Consider the following 27097-nt stretch of genomic DNA (forward strand, 5'->3'; position numbering starts at 1 on the left):
AAGAACTGGTACTTTGAGAAAGTGGATTACATTGAGGTTATCTAATGTATATTATATGAAATTGTATTACTGCATTGGTCACACGCATCAAGAAACTCAAGGATCAGTGCTGTAGAGTGAAAAACAGCTACTAAAACATCCCCACCTCTTTATTGTAACACCAGCTTTAAAGCAACATTGCAAAACTTTAAAATCATTTTGATGCTACAATGACTTGTAAGGGAGAATGGTTCCCCTGCCCCGAACGCCTGTTCTTGTAACTTTGGTGAGCGGGTTAGTGCTTAAATTATTTTGGTGAGTCTGGATCCTATTTTATGGAGACATTTTTTTCTGTTTTTTTTGTTTATCGGCTGCTCTGCCTCGACTCTCTGGAATTTAGTGAGTTTTTCCTGATGGACAGAAAGCAAAGCTTGTTGCTAAAGTAAAGCTAGCTGCTAACTGTAGCCACCTCAGCTAGTTAGCTGTGGTGCAAGGACTGGGAGCTTGGAGCACCCGGGGAGTGTTGGTGTTTAAACTGCTAGCACAGGAGCTTTGGGTCGCTGGGAGGAGGAGGTTTTCAGGCCCGGGCGGAGGGGAATGCTGGCGGGTTCAGCAGCCTCTACAGACATCATTGCAGAGGCAAAGAGACATTGATGGAGGACAGAGCAAGAGGCCGCAGGAAAAGAGTAAATCTCGGAGGGACTTGTAGTCCTTGAGAAGAGCTTTGCGGAATAAAAGGGTGCAAGACAAACGGCGAGCTGGCCATCTTACTGTTGGACTAGTAAGTCATATTAGTTTGCTGTGTCTTGTGTTGTTGCACTTGCTTGATGTTTGGCTGTGTTAGCCAGGTTGTCGACCCGCTTGTCTTTGATCATGAGTAATGTAATAATAACAAATGCACGTGTACATCTGTCAATATTTACCACAGCGGTGTAGAAGTGAATTGCATTCGGAAACTTAAGGGCCGCCAAAACACATAAAATAACAACGTTATCCAATGTTGCTTTAAACTACAGATAAAACACTAAGCACACTTCCCAACACATTTATCCCTCGCAGCAAACTTCACCTCATTTCAGCTGCAAACTCTCAGTAATTTACATCAACACATCTGCTTTCACAGATTTGCCCGTTTCAACCCTGTGACTTTAAATAACCTAATCTGTTAGGCCACTCTGTTTGCCTCCCACATATGTTCAGGCAGCCTGCTACTCATATTTCGCCGGCCCCCGTCTGTCATTGCAATCACATAAAATATATAGGTGACGTTCTCTGGAGGGAAAAAAGAAGAAGCTTGAAGACATGCAGATGAAACGAGTTTGCTTGACAGATCGGATGGGACGCGTGTTTGGACACGCCTGCTGAGCGCATGCTTCTAATGAGTCAGGGATTGGCGTGCCGAGAAACTCCTCTCTCCTGTCTGTTCTGATCAAGACTGCTAAGCTGGATATGCCTAAATGAAAAGCCATCACCCTTTCATCTTTGGAGTAAAGATATGTTTCATCTGCAGTGGCTTATCACCTACGCCTGGGCACAATCTATGTAATGTCAGCCCTTGGCTGTGCAGCCGAGTAAACGCGCTCAATCAATCTTTCTATGAAGGCGCTAAAACATGATTTATTAAGTGTCTTAAATTCATTTTGGCGCATCCAAACATATCTAAATTTGCCGGAGATGACAGAGTATTTTTTTTAGCCATGGTGACGCTACACCACTACAGATGACGTCTTCAATAAATGCCTCTATCTGTTACAGGAGTCTTGGGAACAGTCTGCATTAGGTAAACATTGCTGTGCACCACAAACATTAGTTCATTATAATGAATGAAAAAAAAAAGAAGATTGAACCAGAATCGTCTAAGAAAGACCTAAACTTATATTGTAGCTAAAGGCATGCTTGCTGTACTGAGATATTGCTAATAATCAAAGGACTGAAAAAGTTCAGCATGTGATGAAATGCTTGATTCATGTAGAAACACACATGGCCAGGGACAAAGACAGAACAGAAGCTGTAGGCATGTGCTGTGTGTCTGACCTGCGGAAAGTAGGAGAAGCAATATCTGGGTACTTGGAGCCGGGCTGCCTAAGGCCTGATTGGCCTGTTGAACTGGAGGTGGGGCTGGACTTGGGGGAGGTGGATAGTCCAGCTGTGGTGTCCTGGTCTGACACCGCCACTTTCTCCTTGTCTGTCTGGTTGATGGTGATGGGACTGGAGCGGTCTGAGCCCACTTTTCCATCCCTGCGTTTGGCACCTGCTTGTGTCGCTGCCCCTCCAGCTGACTTGCCACTAACGTTGGAGTCGATGCTGCTGGAACTGGAGCGATGCCCGCTGCGCCCGGCTGCCACCCCGCTGGAGGATTTGGCCGGTCTGGGTAGAGAGCGGTACTGCAGGGTCACTTTGGATCCACTGCAGCTGAGTAGGATGCCATCATCCTGGGGCTGCGAGCCATCCAGGCTGGTCTTACGCACACCGCCGATGCCTGTGCCTTTGCCCAGGGCAGCTGAGGATTTGGGCGCCTTGCCCAGGGTGGCTGAGCCGCTGGCGAGCGTTGCACCACTGGAGGTGATTAGGGTACCACTGGGACCCTGGATCTTCTTGTATCCAAAAGAAGCAGTGGTGGGTGGGCGTCCGATGCCAGAGGGAGGTTTCTTACCTTCATCTCCACTACTCTTCCCAGCGTCTGAGGGTGAGCGCTGGATGGCAGCTGAACTCTTGGAAGGCACCTTGCCCTTCTCAGAGGCCTTAGCATCATCAGTTTTGCCTGTGAATTTGCATAGATGTATTAGCATAAATACAAAAACATTACCCTCAGCAGATTCTTGGCCCAACACTTGTTTTTATCACCTGTGGTGCCACAGTGCAGGAAGGAAAAGCCAAATTAGTGTACATGTTGGCCAACAGCCAGAGGCCTGTTTATCCAAGCTCAGCTGCATTGAAAAGCAATACTTACATGCAACAAAACTGCTAAACTTGCTGAGTGGTCTGAAAATGAAAGAGCAGCTGCACAGTGTCCAAGCACAGGTATCAGTGAATAAAAATCATCAAATAGTTTTTGGCCAGAGGCAACAAATCCGCTGCAACTCATAACTCTCCATTCTAAAACATGTTCCACCAAAATCAATATTAGTATAAAAGTGAGGCACATTATAGGCCCTTTTAACTAAAGACATTTTGATGTGTCATTGGAGGAAAAGCATAGTGTTTAAATAATAAAATGAATGATGTAGGGATGCTGATTTTTTGTGTGACCGATAGCCAACCCCTGATTAACCCGATCATTTACTGTTTAGTCGACTAGCAGGCAACTTGTCAGCTGTGTGTCTGCCTGGCATACTGTGTGATGGTCAATGTAACCCGCCAGTCCTCACCAATATAGTGGCATGCATCACATAGCTCTCTGCTGTGAGCACCGACAGATTATCTAATACTTTATTTATTAAGGGCCCGATACAATGAAAAACACCGTTTCTGTGTTGGTAACTTGCAGCCTTTGACATTTTGTCTTACTACCTGTATCATCATATGAACATATATGTAAAAAGTGCTTTTTCCCCCCTTTTCTCTTTTTCACTTTCACTTTTCAATAAAGATTCAACACATTCACATTACATCACATTGAGTGTCCTACTGTACTTCATTTCCACTAGATTATAAAAACAACAACTCCTACCTGGTGTTTTGTGGGCAGCAGAGGTACCCTTAGTCCTGGGTGGTGTGATGCCCACCTGGGCCGTCATGCCCCTCCTCCACGAGCCCGTCTGAGACATCTGGGCCAGGGCAGCGGCCTTCTGACTGGCATCTTCATACTGGCCCTGGGCTTGAGAGGAAGAGGAGGATGAGGAAGGCTTCCAGCGGGAGGAGCCGCTGCTGGGGTCCATGCTTGTGTCCAGCTCCTCTTCCACCTTCTTCAGGTCCTCGGCTCCGGCCCAGCTGCTGCTCACTTCCTGCTCTGCATGCTTGGACCTGCTTTCTCTCTGGGACTGGGGAGGGGGGTGATGGTGGTGGGTGTCAAAGAAAGCAGATGAAGATAGATAGTTCAGTAAAATAATGAAACTATGGTACTAAAATCTCAAATTTTGTAGTCTCCTTAAACACACCAGTGGGGTTAGTTTTAAAACTACTACATGCTCTCCAATACAGTACCATGTAATGAAAGATCTTCTTGGCATACTTAAGAAAATTGGTAAGCAATGATGTTTTTGCAATGATTGGCTATTTCTAGTTAATAGTCTAAAACATAAACCTTTGGTATGACCCTTTAAGAAATGTTATTTAAACACATACAGCCACCACAATGAGATATAAGTCCCTGCACAAGCGGAACAGCGGGGCTCGTGTCGGCGTGTGAAGTCATAGCTATCTTTGGAATTACCCATGTCCAGATCCCACCTTTTGGGACACATGCAAACACACCCACGCAGCAGTGATAACTAGCCTACCTTGACAGATGGCCAGTCTCCCTAGCAACACCAGAGTCTCTTAGGCCCAGTCTGTTGAGTATTTCATGAGGGGCCAAAGATACTTGGCAGAATACAGCAAAAGCCGGTGGGGAGAGCTGAGCAGTGGCCTTCAGTTTGCAGTTTATTCCCTCAGCTGTGCTGTCAGAGCTCACACACAGACTGGCCTTGGCTTCATGCTAAACCAGCATGTATGTAACTCCGCATTTGATGAATACATTTAGTCAGATCTAGCAATTCAATCTATTTTTAGCACACAATGAGACTTGATTTCCATCTTTTAGATCTCATTTTGTATCAGTATATGTTACTGCTTTGTAAACTTCCCCTGGCATGATTTGTGTTAAGTGATTTAGTATTGCACTTTCATAAAGTTCAGGGACTCACAAGAGACACGTTAAAAAAAATAATGTTCAAAATCTGCCAACATTTCCTGACTTTATTCTCTTGTTTGGGACAAACCAGTCATGCAAAGTCATGACCCACCCTACTCTGCCTCTGAATGCTAGTACTTTGTTGCCTTTGTTGATTGGGTTTAGGCATGAGGAGTGAGATTGGCTAGGGTAAAAATAACAAAAGCCAATCAGAGGCAGAGTAGGGAAGCTCATGCCTTCGCCATCCTGGGAAGGTCTACTGGACACAGCGGTGCTTGAGCTAAATGCTTATGCTAGCATGGAAACATGCTCACAATGACAATACTAACATGTGGATGTTTAGCATGTATATGTTTACCATCTTCACCATCTTAGTTTAGCATGTTAGCATGCTAACATTGTCTAACTAGCACTAAACAAAGTACAGCTGAGGCTGATGGGAATGTCATTCGTTTTGCAGATATTTGGTTATAAACCAAAGTATTTAAGAAATTAAAATGATGACCTGATGATGGCACAGGAGAAAAACTCAAGGATCACCAAAGCTATTACAATGCTAAAAGGTTAGTGCTTGTGTCCTTACCTGCACACCCTTGCTTTTGCGTGATGAGCTGACAGCGGAGTAGGCGGGTGTGTTCAGGTCATCGGTACTGATGTTGTCCAATGTGTCGCTCAGGCCGCTGCTCACAGAGCTGCTGTCGTCCCAACTACAGGGGGAGAGGAACAGAGGAGAGTAGAAGTTGGTAAGTTCCTTTTTCTAGCTTATGTAGTAAATCAAGGACTGTTTAGAATGGAGACACCCCAACTCAGAGTCATTTCCTGTATCTGTGTAACATGGGCTTAACCACTGCCACGCCTCTTTAGGAAACTAGCAGCAGGTCCTGAGTGTAATAGTCTATATCAATGACGTTTCATTTTCTGGGATTGTTCAGGTGCCACCGGAAATTCCACCGAATGTTGCCATCCTAATTTTGGCCGGATATCCATTACTTGCTCTTTCTTTGTGTTGGCGTTCTAAACTCCGGTGGATTTCTGAGGACTGTGGTTAACTGCTCCTCAGATCTCTGCAGGGTAAATCCAGACAGCTAGCTAGACTATCTGTCCAATCTGAGTTTTCTGTTGCATGACTAAAACTACTTTTGAACGTACACATGTTCCACCAAAACAAGTTCCATTCCGAGGCTATTTGGCAGAGGCACCATTGCTCCGTCCGGCGCTTAGCGACATAGACGTATACAGTATGTCTATGCTTTGCGACAATTGTGATTGGTTTAAAGAAATGCCAATAAACCAGAGGACATTTTTCTCCCATCCCGGAATGCTGTGTGGACTAGCCAGACCCTCCTCCGCAGCGCTGTGGAGGAATGTCTGGCAAAGTGAGACTATGAGTGTATTGACTCCAATGGGAGAAATGAATGTGAACACAGATTATGACCTTTTCTTTACATAGTCACCAAAGCAAATATTGGACACATTTTCACAAGCCACAAATCTCCTGAACATTCTGACACTAAAATGGAATTTCTCAGATGAACGAATCAGGAGAAAATCAACTTTGTTCAAGACCTGTTTCCGTTTAAGCAACAAACTCAATCTCGATCTAAATAAGCTAACGTCAACTAATGTTTGTGAACGCTGTAACAAAATTTTTTTTCGTGATGCCTAACATGGCTTTTTTTGTTAATATCTAATGTTAGCAAAAGAAGATTAGATTAGATTAAACTTTATTGTCATTGTGCAGAGTACAAGTACAAAGACAACGAAATGCAGTTTGCGTCCAACTAGAAGTGCAAAAAAGCAGAAAAGTGCAATGCGATATACAAGTATATAGCCTAGAAATCTAGACGCACCCTAGCGGCAGCAAACTTAAGTTTATGGCTGCTGCTGTTGCTGCTGGGAACTGCAGTCTTCTGGAAGACTTGGAGTTAAGATTTTCTTTGAGAAAAGAACAAAGAACGACACTGAAGTCATTCTTAAAAAAGGAAGATGTGTTCGGAGTTTTGCCGACCGGATACGGCAAAAGTTGAATCTATCAACTAGCTCCGCTACCTTCTTCGTTGCTCTGCCTGGTTGTAGCGCTATCCTATTGCGTGCAGAGGGAATTTGAAAGACAACAGTTTATCCCGCCCCTCGGATTGAGCCCTGCCAATGGTGAGTTCCCAGACCCAACATCTTGATGTGGCTCTGGCTTGTCAGGCTATAAAGTATAGACAGGTGGTAAAAAATTTTGAAATAATAAATATTAATTTAGCAGTTTCATCTGTCCGTACACAGCAGTGCTCTGTGCTTTACTAACATACTGCCTGCACTCCATCTGCCATCTTCATCTTTTCACTCTAATTAAAACTTTGAAATGTCACGGAAGGATTGCAGAAAAAAAGCTGGAATGAAGTATGTGTATAATTTTCTCACCAGCTAGGCTAGCAGACTGGTAGATCATTTGTAATTGCCCAATTTGTCTCTTCAAACAGCTGTGCTCCTTTTAAGGGCCCCATTGACTTGTGGGTATTTGAGTTCTTTTTTTTAGGAAGAAAAAAAAAATCGGCATTGGCTCATTAATCGTTAAGCTTCTCATTAACTCTGAGTGTGCGGAGGAATAAAGAGATCTTCACTGTCTGGCACCTTCATTATTTAGCTGTTGTTGAAGGCTCTAAGAAACCAAGAGCCCCCGAAATGAGGAGCGTATGGATCGAACAGGGATCACTTTCACACACACTCTGTTAATTTACAACAGATTTACAGCTCGGACGCTCCTGCAATAATTTCTCTAATCTCCAAACTCATTTTTCAGCTATCAGACACAATAAATCACCTTCACTAGTAATTTATTCTCTCACACACACACACACACACACACACACACACACACACACACACACACACACACACACACACACACACACACACACACACACACACACACACACACACACACACACAAAGAATGTGACAGGCAGCCAGCACCGCAGCTGTGACAGCTTACACACTAACAGTATGGACACACAGATACTGCACGAAATACTGCATGTGCGTTTGCCTTTGTGTATATGTATGTGTGCGTGTGTGTATGTGTGTGACTCCAGCCTTACTTTGCATGACAAATCTGACTGAAACATTCTTAAGAGTTTAATTTAAATGCGGAAGGAACAGTAATGAATGAGCAGTGCAGCAGACAGAGCGAGAAAGATGGAAATCAATACTAATGACACATCAATAAAATGACACAACGGTGACAGATTCCAAAGAGCCAACTATTTCCTTTAGTAAAGATCCTTTCATCCTTTCATGGGAACTTTCAGCTTGACGAATTCCAAACACACCCTGCATTTAAAATTATTATTTTTATTAAATAAAAATCCAAAACTACTTCAAAAAGCTAATTACACTTTTTTTTCAACCAGTCAATTCAGCTCGCCATCTATAATTCATCGCAGACGAGGATGAGACCCGACGGCTGCCTGAAAATTGGAGAATAATGATTCGTTCTTTAGAAGGCTCACAAAGGAGGAAGAAATGTGGGCGAGCCGGAGATGTGCGGACGTGAACACGAGCGGTCCGGGGAAGATAATGGCGTTATTGATTTTCTAAAGTTTGCTCAGACAATCAATAACCATAAGAGTTGTTGTGCTTAAAACATGCGTGCCACTGATCAGCTATATTGCATCATTTTTTATTAAATGGAGTGTTAATAGCCGTGAAAATGACATGAAAAACACCTTTACGTGAAACAATCTTGCTATCATAAAAGTTAAGCAGCCTGTTTGTGTGGGGATATGTAAAGGTAGTTGCTACATGCAAAAATGAATAGATGGCCTGTATTGATCTGACACCTGTAAAAGGTTTGTGATGAATGCAGGGCAGGGCAGACACCTTGCGACCCAGTTGTCCACTGGTGCAGTGTGAAATTGATTTGCTCTTATGAAAGTTACAGAATGAGCAGCATTTATCTTCTCTGCCCAAATCTGACCGGGACTATGACTCGACATAGAAGTACAAACTGCAAGGCTTTGTTTCAGGATGGAATATTATAACTGCATATAATATGTTTTAATTATGCAACATTTTTGGCTGAGGAAAATAAAACAACCCATTTCTGTAAGTCTTTTCTGTGGTCAAGTGGCTAAAAATCTGTTTTGTTTAGAAAAGAACAAACCACGAAGAAGAAAAAGGGCAACGGGCTTTTGTGTGATTGAACATCATAACCAATTTATTTTTTTGCCATCCTTAATCTGTCATTTGAGATCCAAAGCCATTATCGGAGAAGCGCCTCAGAGATGGATGCTTAAAGCACAGAGCAGCGTGTCATAAGAAAAATAAATGGCATCCTTGCTGTCAATCGGAGCTTTGCTGTCGTGTAGCTACAGCTTTACTGCAGTTCTTAAATAAAAAAGAGGCTGCTGCTGAGTGCTCTGAGTGGAGCTCTGATATCAAACACGAGTCGGGCCGAGTGTCGGAGGAAGTGTTTCTGCACACACAGAAGGCTTTTGCAAGCCAAGCCTGTGGAAATCGATGGCTTTGAAACATGCCTGGCTTGTTTCCCTTTAATCATTTCCTCTCATCTTCACTTAAGCTTGTCTTTGCTGATGCCGTGGCTTTGTCTTGATTTGAGGGCAGCATCATATGCAGCAGCTGACTGCTTGTTTCCAAGAGGGCAACAGCAAGTTAAGGAACATAACCGAGTGTCGAGGTTAAATGTGGAGTTGTTGCTGGAGTTGTTGCAACAGCGGCTGCCCGGTCACCTTGACAATCTGATTTAAAGTTACCCTGTGCTCAGCTTTACGGTGACAGGGGAGGTGCCGTGCACTCTGCAGCTTCCTCTGAGACCAGCCTTCAGTGCGTGACAGACAACCAGGGCAGTCAGAGCCAAATGTAATGCTTCCAACAAAATGAAGCAGTCCAAAGTGACTTGGCTGCACTCCAAAACACAGCCTTTGCCTGCAGACATACACAAAAAAACGGTCTCTATAAATACTTGTATTTATTTGGTGTAAAAAAAATATTGGTTCTGAGAGCAAATCACATTTTCAGAGAGAAACATGCTTTAAAAGATGAAAATTAGAAGAGAGCAAAGACACAGATGGTATTTTACTAGTGCTAATTGCTCCTTCCTTGCACATCTCAAATATCATTCAAGCTTCTTTTAAAGTGAGAAATTATTAACTATATTAACTATTAATTTCCTCCAAACTGAGACAAATTGAACTTGATAACATGAAATGCTGAACATTTGCTTGGGTAATACAAAGGAGTGGAATGGTGAAACAGCAGCGAGAGAATGGTTAGTCTATCATCATAATACGCAAGGCAGATGGCTGTGAAGAAGCTCATTGACTTCCAATTCTTATCTAAACATGCAAAGAGTCTTTTCCCCTGGCTGCAACATATCGCTCCTTCCCCCTTTGGTGGTCTCTCTAATACAATATTGAAAATCTTCTTTCTGGAGAATTAGTCTGAACTATGGGTTTCTTGGGTAATTCTTGCTTAATTAACATAATGAGTCACAGGGAATAGCTCTTGGAGTCATAATCACGACGTACAGATGACCTTTAGCTTTTGCATTTGCTTCTTAATGTAATTCTTTAAGCAAATTAGTGTTAATTACCAAACTGAGTATAATGGAACACAATAAAAAGCAGAACTAACTTGCTGAAAGGAGATGCAAACAATTGACATATAGGTAAAGACGTGAGCACAATGGCCTCAAAGCTTTCAGGTAATGCTGTAGAGACAGTAACAAAGCTAGTACATGTACATGATTGGCTGTGTACACTGCTGCTCTCTTCCCACAGCTACCCCTGAGGGGCTATTGAGAAAGGCCATTAAAGGAGCTTTAGGTATTCCACCTTTGGTTTGTTTTCTAATAAGAATAGCTTATTATTTTTAATATGACGTTGTTGTCCCTGGTATTTACACAGTCCACTTTTATTAAGACACTTTTATTAAAGCATTCAATGTCTAACTTTAGTGAGTAACTTTTTGAGATTAATGAACGTCTGTTACATTCAAGCCATTGCCAAATTAGTTGCTACAAAGCTAATAAAGACTATCAGCTCCACACAACTCTCTCTGGATTTCTCAGTATGACTATGTTCAGAAGATTGTGGCGTCGGATGACTTTTGCGCGCAGAAACTCAAGTGAAGATAATGACCTTTTCTGAAGAGTCCATCATGTTTTTTTAATCCTCCGTGTCCTCCTTGTCTACTAGCAACTGTGTGGAGGAGGGGTGGGGATGGTGCACAATCACTGAAGGCTTGTATCATGTGGACGCGCCGACAGTTTTGTTGTCATTACTTTGAATTCCTCATTGGGAAGACAGAAACTACGCACTATAGCTGTGCAATTTATAATAAATATACAATAAAAACATAAGTATATAAAACTAATTTTTTAAACCATTTATAAAACTGTAATTATTAATTTTTGTCAATTATTGATTGAATTTATAATCTGGAATAACCATTTCATGTATGTACATTTTATGATTACCTCTCTATATAGTAGTTTCCATTTTTAGTGGCGGGGCTTTAAAATTGCACATTAGGGATTCACAGGAAGCGATGCAGCATGTCATCCAGCATCTCTGTTTATTCTCCTTCAGCCAAATCAGAGCCACCAGTTTCTGACAATAAAACGTTTCCTCCTCAAATGTCAAAACATGGGGTGGTTTTAAATGTGAAGCATTCCCAGGATATGTAATGTATTTGAGGTTAGCGCTGATTCATTAAAAATGCTTTTACAAGACGACAGTCTTTTTTTTGACCATACTGCAGGGAGTAATGAAACAAAAAGCAGCCACAGTGAACTGTTAGTATTTCTAAAATAAAGTAGCCGCTCAATGAATGTTAGCTGCCCTCAGAACTGTGGGAGACTGTATCAAACCACACTTGCTGTTCCCACCAGCAACGGCGCATTAGGCTTTATCAACCAGGACTGAAATCTTAAGGATTATGATTTTATGATAGAAAATAAGATAATGAAAACTGAATCATAGGAACAAAAAAACTATAAAATCCTCAGATTCAGAAAGCGGACAAGGTAAAAAGTATCATAGACACCCAAAAAGATGTCACATCATTAAAGATGGTTGTAACCCCAGTTTAAGATGCCAATTATATAAAAGTAGATTATAAAAACATATAAACATGTGGGCTTTCTATCAGGGATCGAGCAAATATTGTTTAGCCGTTGCTTTAAAGTCAAGAGGATACAACTCCTCTTTAAAAAAAATGAGGTAGCTTATTCCCTGCCATGGCACCAGCTCCCATTTTTCAGGGAGTAAGTATAGGGAGCACCAACAACTCCATAAACCCTGCAGATAGGGCTGGGAAACCCTCAGTGCCGAGCTGCTCAGCGCACACTAACAGATGACCATGGTTGTCTGTATGAATGGGAACCTGGAGACTGCTGAAGAAGAGCATCCATGTTCTGTGTATTTTCCAGGTATAAAGGGTCAAGAAACAACAAAAACTAAATTGCGCTCCTCCTCCTGAGAGCCTATCTGACCGTAACCGGTTGAATATTGCACCGGGCCGATTCCCTGGATCAGCTCTGACAGAACAGAACCGTGTCTAACCAAGCTCCTCCCCTCAAACGCCACACTTTCACATGCACGTCACCACATCTCTTACGGCGGGGGGAGGGGGGGAATGAACAGCCAAACTCAATAACCCGAACCGCGTGAGCCGGACTTTTGTGTCATAACATCCTAAATTAACAATGAGCAACAATGTACAGAGCAGAATGCTTGAGAGGAGAAGGCTGTGGAGAATATTTTCCTTCTCTCCCGTTTTCATAAGAGAAGCAGTGAAATGGGCAGATGGGCGCCAAACAAGTCATAGTCTTTCTCTCAAAATCCATCTGAACACACAATGTATTTCCCTGGTGATAGTTCTGCACCTTGGACAAACACAGATGTAAAGCCTAAGACTGTAATGCCCTACATAGTGCAACCTTTTCATCAGTCAGTGTATAGCAGGGGTTATATGGAATTGTATGATAACTAGTGCTATAACAAGGTATGACCTGATTTTCCAAACCCTACTGGAGACCTTTTGGGGAATATCTCTCACTGAACACCAAAAAGCTTGAGTAGAGCTGCTCTCCAGCCAAAGGCAGCGGGCGGGAAGGTGCAACTTTATCACACAAATGAATGTTTACTCTTTCAAATGGTTTTTATTTCTTTGCAGATTCTATTGCAAATCCTTGATTTTTTTTTGATGCGTTGCAGCATGCCATGAACGCACTGCTGTGGCTCCACTCAACCATGCAAATATTATCTCATGCAATATTCAATACACTTGGTCCTGTTCTTTCAAGGAGAAGAGGAGAGGGGAAGATGCTATTAGCAGCATGAACAAAGAATAACATCACTGAATACACTTTATCATGGACATTAATGAGATTTTGATGAGGGGGTTGATAAATATTTGGGGGGAATAGTGTTTAAGTAAGTGAAGATGGGATGTCTACAGATGGGAGAATGCCACGCGCACTTAGAGGACCTCTTACGTAACAAAACAGAGGGAAAAAACGCTCACATGTAATGGCATTTGGAGACACTGGGACCAGTTTGGATTCACGAATGGATCGTGTTTCACACTTAATGGAGAATATACAGTATATAATCAATCCTAACACAAATTTTGTTCATTTTTACGTTTTTGTTTCGGTTTCTTTGGCTGAAAACTCCTGTGGATAAATATATTAAAATATTTAAAAAATAAAATATAAAAGCGCAATTAAAAGTAAAAAAAACGTTGTGAATGACTTCCTTTTTCCTCATCCTTTGATCGTCTGGAGTTTAAATTATTTGTGTACAAAGAAACTCTTTCTCTTTCTTAAAGCTGGAACGAGGTTTTTGCGGCTGCTTGATTGACAGGAAATGGGAGGCTGAGAGAGTGGGCTGAGCATCTTTAAATGAACAAATGAGCTTTATCTACAATAGAGATATTATCTCTGAACTAAAGCTCATACCAAGGTCTAATGAAAGCCAACCCAAATACCTCCATTGTGAATGTAATATTAATCGTGAGACTGAAAACCTTTTCATTATCAATTCATGCCATTCTTTTTACTTGTTTACTGGGCAGCTTGGCACTTCCATTGGTTGCTTGTGTATTCATACTGTGGGAACTGAAGTCTACTTGAGTTCATTCATACTATTCTATGGACCTTAATCTATCCTGCAGTCTACAATGACTTTACCACACCCACATTATAACCACAAACACAACAGATGGTCAAAGAATCCAAACAGAAAATGTCCAAAACTAAAAATAAAAAGCTTGTTCAATTGCATGTAAGTTTGTCTGAAATACATTACGGCATTTCATAAATCAGATAAAGGCCTAAAATCAAAGTCATTGTGTTTTCTGGATACTTGCTTCAGGTACCACAATAAATCAATAAGTGTACACAGTGCTCTGAGTAGAAAACCCCCAGAAGAAAAGCCACAACAAAGACGTCCTTTTCCAACCACCATGACAACTATCTGTCACACACAAACTTTGAAATGCACAGTATTTCCTCTCTCTCCCACACACAGACATATAGAGCAGGGCTCTGTGATGTAAATGGAAAGCACTCATCCTAATTTGCCTGTACCATAATCCCAGGTAATGCCCCTGAGCTCCTGCAATTAAACACGAGAAAACACCAAGACATCCTCACAAATTACTTTACTCTTCTTCTCCTGTCTGTGTGCTGCCAAAGCCGGTGATAGGCTCACTTTCTGCCTGACTCCGATGGAGTGCAAAAAAAAAAAAAAAAAAAACAGCCTACCAGAACAAACGAGACAGTCCGACTCAACTCACACAAACTCACAGCACAAAGAAGCATCAATCAGCTGTTTACAGGTTGGGTGTGTGCTAAATAGTTTTTGGCTTTGCTGTCAACTCACCTCTAGTGGGATGGATGCTGCCTTTGCGTTGGTCTGTGTCCCTACCGCGCCTTCTACCACAGGAGGCAAAACCCCACCTGGCAAAGAAGCTGGAAGCTGTGAGACGACTGGGAGACAGAGAGGAAATGGGAACGAGAGACAAAGGAGGAAAGGACTACCTCACTCTTCCACTTTCACCCCATGATGCTGCTGCTGCTTGCTCCCCCTCCTCTCTCTTCGTCTCCCCTCCCCACCAGGATGGGCCTGTCAGCCCTCGGAGAGGCAATCAGACATGTCGTCAGCAGCGGGATACCAAGGGTTAATTAAAGCAGGATGACATTGCAGAATCCAGCCAAAATCAAGGAGGGCTTTGCTGGATGAGAGCCGACTGTGCTTTGTCTTTGCCGAATGCCTCTCATGCATAATACGTGAGATGCTCAGAAAAGTCAGTCCATACAGCCTCGTGTTGGGACATTATTCATGACTCTCAAGCACTGTAACGGCCGGCAGTACAGCAAGAAGAAAAAGATGATGAGTTGCTGGAGTTCGTCCATTCGTATTTATTTATCCAGGAAGACTAACATCAGTGCCACCCTAACCTACCGTCACATAGTGCTGGCCAGTCTTTATTTGCTGATGTCTGGTGTCAGAGGGCAGTAAATGCCACCCGGTGAGCAAAAATTCTCTTCCAAGAGATCACAAACATTATGAGCCATCCTGCCTCATCCTTTGGGTTTTCTGGTCTCTGCTAATGATAACCAGTAAATTCTTCTATTTATTGCAAACAAACATTTGTTTGTGATGCTGGAAGTGTAATTGTTTTTTTCAGGAAATGAACTGGATACAGGTTGAATCTACTACTGTGAAATGGGACAGGATGATAGCGATAAACAAAGCAGGCCTGTGTTTAAATCCAAGATGTTTTGGATTATTAAGACCGTGTCACAGGAAGAGAAAACATCTTTTGCATATTGACAAAAAAAAGTGATCAGACTTAATCGACTGGAATCCAATTCAGCTCGGCACAACTCGATTAAAGAAATGAACAGAGTGACCTTGGCAGGAAGGGGCTGGACATGTGTACATTGCCAGGCAGTGACAGACAGCAGTATGTCACTGCCTGGCTGGGCTGGTTAAAAACGTCCAGGCTTCCTACTGCAATGCAGTCAAAGACAACAACAAAATCTTTAGCCGCTGCGCAGCGAGGGGTTTATGGCGAGCTAATGCAACCCAGCAGGAGCGTGTTCAAGTCTATTACAAACTGCTGGCAAATGTGCAAACAAACAGTCCACATAAGAGCTCGCAACACACCGCCAGCTCAACCGCTGACCTCCTCCTTAGCCTGGAAGGAGATACACTCATTAAACCATGTTTTTTAAATACACTGCACTGTACCCAACATATTTGTATTTTCTTAAAACCAGGAACAACCAACTGGCCTATAGACCAAATCACATCCAGGTAGACAAACCACAGTTGATTTGAATAGCGGAGAGATATGTGAAAATGGCAAACTTGTTTCTTTCTGTTGTCATTTTCAGCCTCAACTATAACGTTTAAAGATATATAGTTAAACAAGCACAAAACAAGCGATTTGCACCCGTCATCCAGCGTGGGTCGTTGGAGGATGTAATGTGCAAACCTGGCATCATCTACTGTTCTGGCACAGGGACTCCTTTATCTTTCTCGGATCATGGCATTACAACTTGATAGGCAGTGGCAGCACAATGGCAGCTCTCCCAAGCCACAGAGTTTGAATCCACCCCCAGTGATATTGAATTGTGTCCACAATCAATGATGAACAACCAACATCTGACTGTGTCTCTACAGAAAACCGACTTGACAGAGTTGCCACAATTAAGTGAGTACTGCAGGGTTTTCCCTACCATTATAAGGCTTAGGTGCAGCACCAAAGCCATTTTGGGCAGCACTTAAGCCGAATGAATGTAACATCATCAAAACGGACTGAATGACTTTTCTCAGATCTAGGCTAATGAGTGTAGTTGTTCCCCAGTGGACTTCTTTAGCATATTTTTGTCTTTAAGCTTTTTAAGTGTTATTTATTTATTATGTGCTCTAGCTTTTTCAACATTTTAGACACAGATATGGTAATAAAATTGAACCAAAATGATGTGAAATTGCTAATTTTTTCATTAACGTTACGTGCACCTAAGTCTTCCACAAACCTAGGGAAAACACTGTCCTGACACTTAAAACTTGACACCAAAAGATCAAGTCTGTTAGGATTAATGATGAAGATGAGGTTAGAAACACAATGTATGTATTGGATATGGATTCTATTGATATTTTGTTTGGATCATTACAGGTCTTCTTTCTACTGATCAAAAAACAAACAAGCAACAATAGGTTCTATGCGAGTTCATAAATGTCCGACTGCCATAATTACACCATAACACTCGTCATTTAACAAGATTACATTTTTTATAATCCACAACAGAGTCAGGCTCCATGGCACTAAAGTGAATTAGCAATGATAGGAGCTTCGTCGATTCTTATCTTCATAAACTCATTAGGCATGTCAAATGATGAATGGAGTCTCATCTGCCGAAATTTTCAACCTAATGAATTGATGCAACAGAAGTACCCCATAGTCTACTTATCCTAAAATCTATCTTGCATTAAACTGTATACAGACAGAAGTACTGCAGACACATCTTTCACGAACCCCATTATCTACAGCCACATTGGGGTACTGTAGCGTCTCTACACCAAAGATGGTTAAGACCATCCTATGTCACTTCTGCTGGGTGAAAATACTAAGAAAATAGAGAATGATTTCAAATGCTCCAATTGTTTTTTCAAAGTTATGAATAGAAGAACAACAAACTGCTAAACTGCCTATAACACACCATTGTTCAGGAACAAGATATTAAAATAATAAGAGCTAAATGTGATGCTTAAATTTTATGGTTCTTTTTCCTTTTTTATCACAACTTGTTTCCAACTGCATCACAAAGAACACACTATGACTCATAAAGCATGGAGACAATTGAATCTTGAATTAATTCCTAATCCAAATAAAGTCTCCGAGGCACAAGCTCTGCATCAACAGTCAAACGAGCTGCAGCTCTCTCCTCTGTAAACACTCTGGCCTTTTAACTAGACAAACTTATTTGATTAAAAGTTTGAAATCACCAAAGCGTTGAGGCTCGACATATATTGGAACCATTGCGGGTAATGGAGGTAATCGCTTTCTTTCTAATACAGCACCACATCACTGCACAGTTAAGGGTCACCTTCTTGTTCTCTTACATCACATTAGGCTACTTCTAATGTAGCTTTGGGGTACAACAGTTTGACACATTGTGTTTACATGTGGAGTTTTAGACATTTAGGGGCACCCAAATATGAACCTTACACTCAAAATACATAATTCCAGGTAGCAATCTCCTAAATGTCAAGCCTGTCAACAGTATGACTGCATGGCCTGGACAATGCACATGAATTCACATGGGTTGTCGTACATTCTTTATGCGTGACCTCTTCAACACATGCATTATGCACTAGGTAAGGTAATGATATAAATGGCTTATTACCCTATTATGTCACCTTTGTGTCACTTTAAGATGAGTCATCATTATGGCATCACCGTTTCCCAAAATCACATACAGTCAGACCTCTGAAGAGCTGGGTGATTTTCCATTAACAGATCTCGTAATGCATAAAAATGACAAGAAACATAGAGATAGAGAAGGGAACATGCAGTAAAGGTTCTTGACTGGTCCCTGAACTGTGGACATAACAGGAGGATGCCCAAAGCTTTTGAAAGGGTTCTTAATAATTATATTTTTCCTCTGATTGGTAAAAAACAGTTAAAGCTAAGGATGTATGACAAATTATCAGTGGGAGAAGGAAGGTCAGAAAACTGGGAGAGTGCCCGGCCTAATCATTTTCATACAGTCCCTTAACATTCATAAAAAAGGCATATGGCAAATACTGAGGCTGGAATGACCCGTGTGAGCTGATCTAGAACTTGACCACATGGGACCTGTCATCAATCCGAAAGAAAAAACAGCCGGTCTGACCTCACCCAGCATTACGCTTTCAGCCTCGTCACCCCCGGGTCCAACCTGATGAGTCCAGGGGGATCGATCACCTATGGGACCTGGGCTGGGACATCCCCAGCTAGGGTTGGGTACCGAACCCGGTACTTTTACCGGTACCGACCGAATCACGTTGGTATTACTGAGTATTGTTTCATGTAAAATCAAACAGTGCCAAATTTCAGTACCTGAGAGCGCGTAAGCGCAAGCTTATCTGTGCTATCTGCATGTTGACAGAGAGCAACGCGCAGATGTGCAGACGGAGTAAACTACGTCGGCTCTACAGTTTTGTTGAAGTCACAGTGAGTCACGGCGATGCCGGTAAAGTGGTTTCAAGCGTGGTTACACTTTTTCAAAACATCACGCAGACACCATTCATTGTGATACAATATTAATGGCGAGCCGAAAGCAGTCGCGGTGCTGTTGACGTTACACTTCCTGTGAGAAGAGCAGGCACAACAGTGGTTTCTATGCCCTGGGCGCTGGCTGACAGGCTGAGGTTGTAAGGCAAGGCAACTTTATTTCTACAGCACCTTTCAGCAACAAGGCAATTCAAAGTGCTTTACATGAAACATTAAAGAGCAATTAAAAATGGTCATGATTACAATAAAACAGGCTAAAATATAATAATATACAAATACAAGAATAAAAGTTACACTGAGTAAGAAAGTGAATAGGTTGTAGGGATGGGTTTGGGAGGAGAGAGGGAGGAGTTTTATTTTAATTTTTGTTTAATTTCTTTAGAGTGTAAAATATTCTAAATAAATAACATCAGGTTATAAGTAAATAGGATAAATAGGTTTGGAATTATTTTTACAAATGAAATAATTTTTTTGTAACTACAGAGGGAAAGTAGCAAAAAAAGTACTGTTGGACACCGGGAACCGAATTTCAGGTACCGGTATCGGTACTGGTATTGGTTCAGATGCGAAAGGTACCCAACCCTATCCCCAGCGTGTCTGCTGCCGTCATCAACCTTTATGCACCTTGAACGTATTTAGTCAAGTTGAATCTCTTCTATATTTTAATATCTTGTAAATTGTTATTTAACAGTGGCTGCTGGTTCCTCATAAAGAACTCAGCGGTTTATCAGACTGCTAATTCGTATGCTAATATACATATGGACATGCATGTGTTAGTAATGTGAAAACTAACAAAGAATCTTAAATAGTCCAGCAATTTGTGAAAACACACTTACTAAATTTCTTGCAGAGATGAGAAGATGATACCACTTTCATGGCTTTCCCTTAAATATGATGCTGGAGCCAGCAGCCTGTTAGCTTAGCTTAGCATAAAGACTGCAAACAGCTAGCCTGGCACAATATAACTAAATTCAACTAAAAGCACCATGGAAACTCAATGATTAGCAACTTGCTTGTTTATTAAGGAGCTTTAAAGGTGTTAGTAGGCATATTATTTTTTAACCTTGGACATAATCAGGTTAGCTGTTTTCTGTCCTATGCTAAGCTAAGGTAACTGGCTGGTCGCAGTAGCTTCATGTTAGCGTACTGCTATAAATGGTATCAATATTCTCATCTAACTCTCGGGAAGAAAGCACATAGCGAATTTCCCAAAATGTCAATAGATTTTTTTAACCAATGACTAAAATGTGGAATTGAAAAATCCAAATTAATGCATTGGGGCTGGACATAGTTTGTAGTTTTTTTGTTAGTTACAGCAGTTCTTTTCAGCTGGCTTGCACTGTAAAATATAATAAAAAGGCTGCCAGAGGCTACATAATTCTAAAATATGGTGTCATTTATCTGCATATTGATAATATTTCAAAATTAATGGGATTATGATCTTCCGCTAACACACTGAGGGCCATGCTGCCTTTCAACTCTCAGCCTGAGCAGATGAATAACCTGCCCCTGACGGACAGACAGACAGGGGCATATGGCCCAAAGATTAGCTCAGAGAAAGACAAGCTGCCATAACAGAAAATACTAACAGCACAGCACTGATATCTCAGATACAGTATGTCAAGTTTTGGTTGAAAGTGTAAGTTTGTTAAAAAGATATTGCATTTAAGGGAATATTTAGGAAGCTGTCCATTCATCATAGGCTGACTTCAGACAGCTAAACTGGAAGGCTCATATTTAGCCAGTGAAACAGCACCTGTGGACATTTGAGGCGCAGAGGGGGAAAATATAACAGGGTGTTTCCTGTTATACCATTATAAGGCTTAGGCGCAGCACCGAAGCCGATATGGGCACTACCTAAGCCAAATGAATGTAAAATCAATGTCAGAGAGAGAGAGAGAGAGACAGAGAGACAGAGAGAGAGAGAGAGATAGAGCGGCCATACCCTCTAACGTTTGCTGGGTTTTACCGGCAGCTTTGTACAATTGTAACTCCGATACCGCTCTGCAAAAGTGAACTCAGAGTTAACTTTGGTGAACGGACAGGGGATCTTCTATGCTGATTTAGAGGTCCAAGCCTGACTCATCTTCAAAGCCAGATGTATTATAAAACCAACCAGGTCATACTCTGTCTACCGGTGGCTGCTCTGCACTTGTGTCGGATATTGCGAGACAATTTTTACCTCAAAGAGAAGTCTCGTCACATTTTAATCTTCGTGAGATCTCGTGTGAGGAGATCTCGTCACACCTCTAATATTAATGGTCTAAAATGGTGTGAAATTGTATTTTCTTTAATTGAAAAACATAACATTTTGGAGGGAGAACCCTTAAACCAACCGCCAAATACTTGCACCTAAGTCTTCGACAAACCTGGGGAAAACAATGAATAACTTCATTCATTTGAGCGTGACAGGGTTTGTTTGCCTCAAAACTCACATTCAGAATAAATGAAGTAGGCCAGGACGTCTTTATATTTCATCACTTCTCATTCTGTAACTACTTGACTTCACTTAGATTAACGATAAATAAAAGAGGATCATCGAAAAATGGAAGACTGTTGAATCAATGCCAGAGAATAAGAAATTAGAGGAAAACTTAGCTTCCAAAAAAATGGAAACTTTCCCTTGAGCTACTCTGACTGAGTAGATGTTAATTAGTGCGTGTTTGTGTGGGCCGCAAATTGCCTGTTTTTGAGATGAGATGTATCTGTATGCAAGCACCTGCACAAGTGAGGACACACATTTGCATGAACACATACACACACGAGCCAGACACAGCTGGGTACTCAAATCGGCGATAAAACTACTTTCATCCACCGTCACAGTTTGCTAAGTTTAGTCTGTGTGCTCTTCGTTAAGGTGGGAAGACTGGAGAAAGACGAAATGTCTGAAAGACAGAGAGAGACTGACGAGTGCCAGAAAACTTTAGAAAGCAGAAACGTAGACATGCTGCACTTTCAGGTGCAGATATTTTCTTCCTAAGTGGCGCCCCTGGCAGAGATGAACTACACAGAAACTTATATAACGACCGGCTTTGTCATTGATGGCAAAAAAACCTTCTCCTCCAAATCTCCTTGCTGCTTACGACAGCACTGGAGAGCCGTGCAGCTTCGCCACGATTGTCACTGCTCTGCAGAGTGACAGCCGGGATCCTGCTGCTCAGCAGCACACACACATGCAGAAAGCTACACACACACACTTAAAATGTAGTCCAGGACAAGTACACAAACAAGCTCTCTTTTTGTCAAGCATGGGCAACACAACCACAACGTATGTACACACACAAACTGGTCTCCAGTTCCCCAAAGCCTAAAAAAAACAACAACAAAAAAACGCACAGGCAGCTGCCATAGTCCAAGCCTCAAACAAGAGGGTGACACATCCTGCCACACACACACACACAAAGCGAGGCCCGCAAATATTCATGTCTCTGCTGAGAACGGGAAGCCTGTCGGTGTCAAGACACTCTCCTTCGGCGTCTTTTCTTGACAGTAAAGCCACGAGCATTGCGCTCATCTATGTTGCATGACAGGAGGGTATTTTTAGAGAGGGGCTTTTAGCCAAGGCTGAATTCACCATTGTTTTAAAAAGAACTGATCAGAAGAGAGATCTGAGCTTTTGTTGTCCAGCTGCTCTAGGGCAAGATGCTCAGTTTCAGGAAGGTTTACCGCATTCTTAGCATAAAGGAAAAACACAGCCAAAAGTAACTGTATTTTTGACACTGTACTTCCTTCTGTATCTTGTCACACTTAAGTTTTATGAAAACTGATGGTAAAAAGCAGTCTCTGTCCACACAGTGATGATTAAGACACTCAAATCTATTTTAACTCCTCATCTTTTTTCTGGACCTTCCAAGAAAACCACCTCCAGAAACATAATGCATCACTTCCTGTTAGGGGTGTCACGATTCTTTAAATCCATGATTCAATTAGATTTTAAGGTCATGATTCCATTCAGTTTTCGATTTTAAACACTTTTTTTTCACCAGTGACTGTAAAGAAGCAGAAAGGTACTTTGCAACAACAGTTTGAGTTTCTCAGAGTTCTTTTTTTAGTGGTGCAATTGAATGCACCTTCAGTTTAACAACATGTACCTGAAGGCACCACGGAGTTGTTTGTTTGCATATCTTACTCCAGGGTGAGACCAAATGTTGCCACACCGAGACTTCAGGGAAGCAGGAGGAGTTTCTGTTGTTTCTCCGTCATCTTCGACTGGCAGTGGCCATGGTGTCTGGAATAGTCAAGCCGCAGGCGTTACCCTGTGTCTTTAGCTGCACGTTACCAGCCGGTAAGCTACACTGTGTCAGTTTTTTGATTCTTTGGACATGCGCAAGTAGGGCATGGTGGAGAGAGCAAAACATACTGGGGAAATTGCTGATCCTGCATCTGATTTTCGATTTTAAAATCAAAATTATGACACCCCTCCTTCCTGTACAGCAGGAACCTTTTCCAAGTAACATGGACACCACAAAGCTGATCTGATCATGAACTAGATATCAGATATAGCCAGACTGCAGGCCAAAGTGGCCCAAATCCTTCTTACTTCTTCAGAAGTAGTGTGAACACTCAACTCTAGCCCAGATTCTCTGATTCAGATCTGATTTTTTCAGATCAGATTCAGGCCACTTTCATATGTGGTCCTGAATCCGACCCAGATCTGATTTTTTTCAATGCGACCGCAGTGTGAACAGCCAAGGTGGATTTGATGTGACTTTTACCAAAAAAAAACTCGCTGCGCCCTCTCTCCCCGCGGGGAGGGGCGGGGCCCCCTGCTTCCAGTGCGGCTGTTAATCTGGGCGGACTGTCCTCAGTGCTCCCCAACCGCGGGTCGCATCGCCAGGGCGGGGATCGGCTAACGTAAAAAGGTGATTTCGGCAACTCACCCCCGACCCGCCTGTAAACACGGACCAAGGAGTTTAACGCGCTCGCAAGTCGGGGTTGCCCCGTGGTGCAATGAAAGTGAAATCCGGTGTGCGCCGGCTGAGGTGGGATCCCGGTCCCTTGGGGTCGGGCGCACCACCGGCCCGAGTCGCCGCACCGCCGGGGAGGTGGAGCGTGTGTGAGGGCGAAGCCAGAGTGGTGGAGGCCCGTAGCGGTCCTGACGTGCAAATTGGCCGTCCGGTCACACAGACCTCTTTAGTGAAGTTGCAGCCATAAACCCGCAAATTTGGCTCTCTTTCTCTTCAGTCTTCTCCTCCTCAGCACCTGCGCATTAATGTTATGGCTGCCATTACACAAACATTTTAATAAAAAATAAATAAAAATAAAAGCGAAAATGCTGACTTCCTCCATAACCTCCCTAACTTTAGTGCAACAGCGTGCTGCGTCTGATGTAATTGTTCTTTTGCGCATGCGGGTCATTTCAAAACTGCAAACACTTCACACTGAAATCTGATATAGGCCACATTTTAAAAGGTCATGTGAAAAGCCAAACAAAAAATCGGATCTGAGCAAAAAATCGGAATCAGGCATGAAGACTTGCGGTGTGAACGTAGCACATCAAGCGCACATCTCATGTAAGGTTTACTGCAGCAGGCATAAGCCCACACTGTGCTAGCCCCAGATGGTCTCAGTCACCTGCTGGCCGTGAGTCTCCATCTGATGAGTCATTTAGATGGATTTCCTCAGAGGCTCTGTTGGTTTGGGATAAAGCTGCCATGGGTGGCAGCCAGGGGAGTCGTTATGGACGGAGAAAAGCGTGAAGCATAATGAGCCTCATGGGAGATCAGTGTATGTACACAGAGCCGCTCCCATTCTTTGCCTCCTTGGAAACTCTCTCTACTACTGCCAGTGTGCCGGGAGAACTGGGGAGTGAAGGGACATGTGTATCTTCCCAACTACTGCTTGTTCCTAAGGGGAGGCATGTTAATGCACAACAATTCTTGCCTTTACTGATAAAAAAAAAAAAACTTAAGTATACAGTTCTGCTGTATAATAAAAGTTACAAATAATTTGTCCTAAACTGCAATTCATATCCAACAGCTGAAACTCCTGCTTCTGCCTCGTATCCAGAAGTAAAACAGCAAACTAGACTGTCTGCAGAGAATATTTCAATTCATTATTATTCTTGGATTCTGGTTTTGAAGAGATTCTTTGTGGACATTTCTTAGAAGATCAGCAAATACACATATTGTAGAAGAAGACAGCATTTCTTTAAACCAATCACAATCGTCTTGGACAGAGCCACAGCGCGTCTGCAAAAAAGCCTCGGGAAGGAACTTGTGTACATGTGTACGCTCAAAAGTTGTTTTAGTGGTGCACCAGAAAACTCAGATTGGACAGATAGTCTAGCTAGCTGTCTGGATTTACCCTGCAGAGATCTGAGGAGCAGTTAACCATAGTCCTCAGAAATCCACCGGAGTTTAAAACACAAAGAAAGAGGAAGGTGACAGACATCCAGCGGAATATCCGGCAGCAACAGAGCAATCCTGGAAATGGAACGTCATGGATATAGACTGATACAAGTTAGAAAGTTTCACAAAAATGACTTATTTTAAAGCCCAAAACGTTAGGCACTCTACCCCCAGACTAACTAAGAGCCACGTTTCCATGGTAACAATCAGTAACAAGTGCTGACCAGTGGCACCAACTGGCGAAAAAAGGAAAACATGGTTCATGAGTTGTGGTTTCCTTACAATGTTGTGGAGCGATCAATGCGAAGGGAAAGAGGTTTTAGAGAGAGAAGTAACACATTGGAAATATATCACATAACAGTGAGGCCATCGAACAAACCATCCTGAGCCTCACTGACAAGTTAGCTTTAGTACTGAGCTCTGCCACATTAACAAGCAACAGCATCCCAGCTCTGATCCAGGTCTTTCTAGGCTACTGGAAGTTTTCTGTAGTGTTACTTTGTTCACTGAATCTTACCAGTAAAATGTCAGTGTAGCTGTTGAATTCTTCCAGAAGACGATCATTTTCTGCTGGAGTGAACAGGGCTCAGCAGTTTGACGCTGTGGCTCACTCAGACACGGTGCTTTAGTTTAAAAAAAAAAAGTCTTAATTCATCCAGAATTCATGGCAAATTAGTCCTACTTAAGATAGTCAAGAACTAGGCAGCTTTGTGCATCGGATGAATTTAGACATCTATCTGAAGTCTGTCTATTCCAGTTGTTAGATCTAAGACACAGCCAAAGTCTATCTTTGTGAACCAAGCCCCGGAATGCAGTGTAGCCAGAAGACAGTTGGGATGTGGTTGAGGTTTGAGTTTTGAGCTTTTTCCTTTAATAAAAAAAATCTCTGAAACTCTCTGGTAATCCACAACTGAGTGCAACAAGTTCATATTCCTTCTCTGGAGACTGCTAAAAGGCATTCAAGAACATTTAAATTTAAATGATGAATTTGATCATGAGTACAAGAAAAATATCATATATAACTACAACCTTTATCAGAAAATCACTCCTGAATGTCACCAATTGAAGATACTCTTTTTCCCCTTTAGTCAACTGTCTACTGCACACTAACATTTTATCTCTTTATCTGGTTGGTTTATAGACCATTAGCTAAATATGACAGGGGGCAGGAGAAAGTACAAAATGTATATTTAACTCACTAACAATCTAAGAATAAATGCTTTCCTAGTGTTTGTCATTCCTAGAATGGCACCATGTGCATTTGAGGAGACAAAAAGTTCTTCAAAGTCAGTGAACAGCGGTTGTTTGAACTTGGGCCTTATCCGCTACTCATTTCACTTAAAGTCGGTGGGGTTATGTGGAAAAGAAGACGAATGCTTTGGGATGAAGAAGGAACCAATCATGGAAGGCAGATCCTGTCCTACGGAGGGAGCTAAAGCTGGGCTGAGGTGTGAAGCCCAGGGAGTAATCGCTTCAGAAATGAATTTCCGCCCGTGAGCTTTGTCGTGTGTCAGTGGGAAGTGACAGCTTAGCTTCTGACAATCACACATGTCAGAGGGAGGCAGCGGGAAGCATTAAAGGCAGGTGTACTGTTGTGTCCGTGGTCATTCATATAGTTTTGTAAGGGAAAATG

General features: G+C 42.3%; 1 protein-coding gene across 5 annotated transcripts in view; it reads right to left on the reverse strand.

Annotated features, from left to right (window-relative positions):
• nav3 (neuron navigator 3) overlaps nt 1-27097 on the reverse strand; it is a 225119-nt gene that overhangs the window by 37059 nt on the left and 160963 nt on the right. For all 5 annotated transcript variants that reach the window (XM_028570121.1, XM_028570119.1, XM_028570120.1 and 2 more), the window contains 3 exons: nt 5394-5517; nt 3650-3959; nt 2014-2740 (listed from right to left, as the gene is read on the reverse strand). In XM_028570121.1, coding sequence (XP_028425922.1) covers nt 2014-2740; nt 3650-3959; nt 5394-5517 — 1161 coding nt within the window. The remainder of the gene's footprint in view (nt 1-2013; nt 2741-3649; nt 3960-5393; nt 5518-27097) is intronic.

The sequence above is a fragment of the Perca flavescens genome, chromosome 23 (genome assembly GCF_004354835.1).
Source record: "Perca flavescens isolate YP-PL-M2 chromosome 23, PFLA_1.0, whole genome shotgun sequence".
Classification (NCBI taxonomy): Eukaryota; Metazoa; Chordata; class Actinopteri; order Perciformes; family Percidae; genus Perca; species Perca flavescens.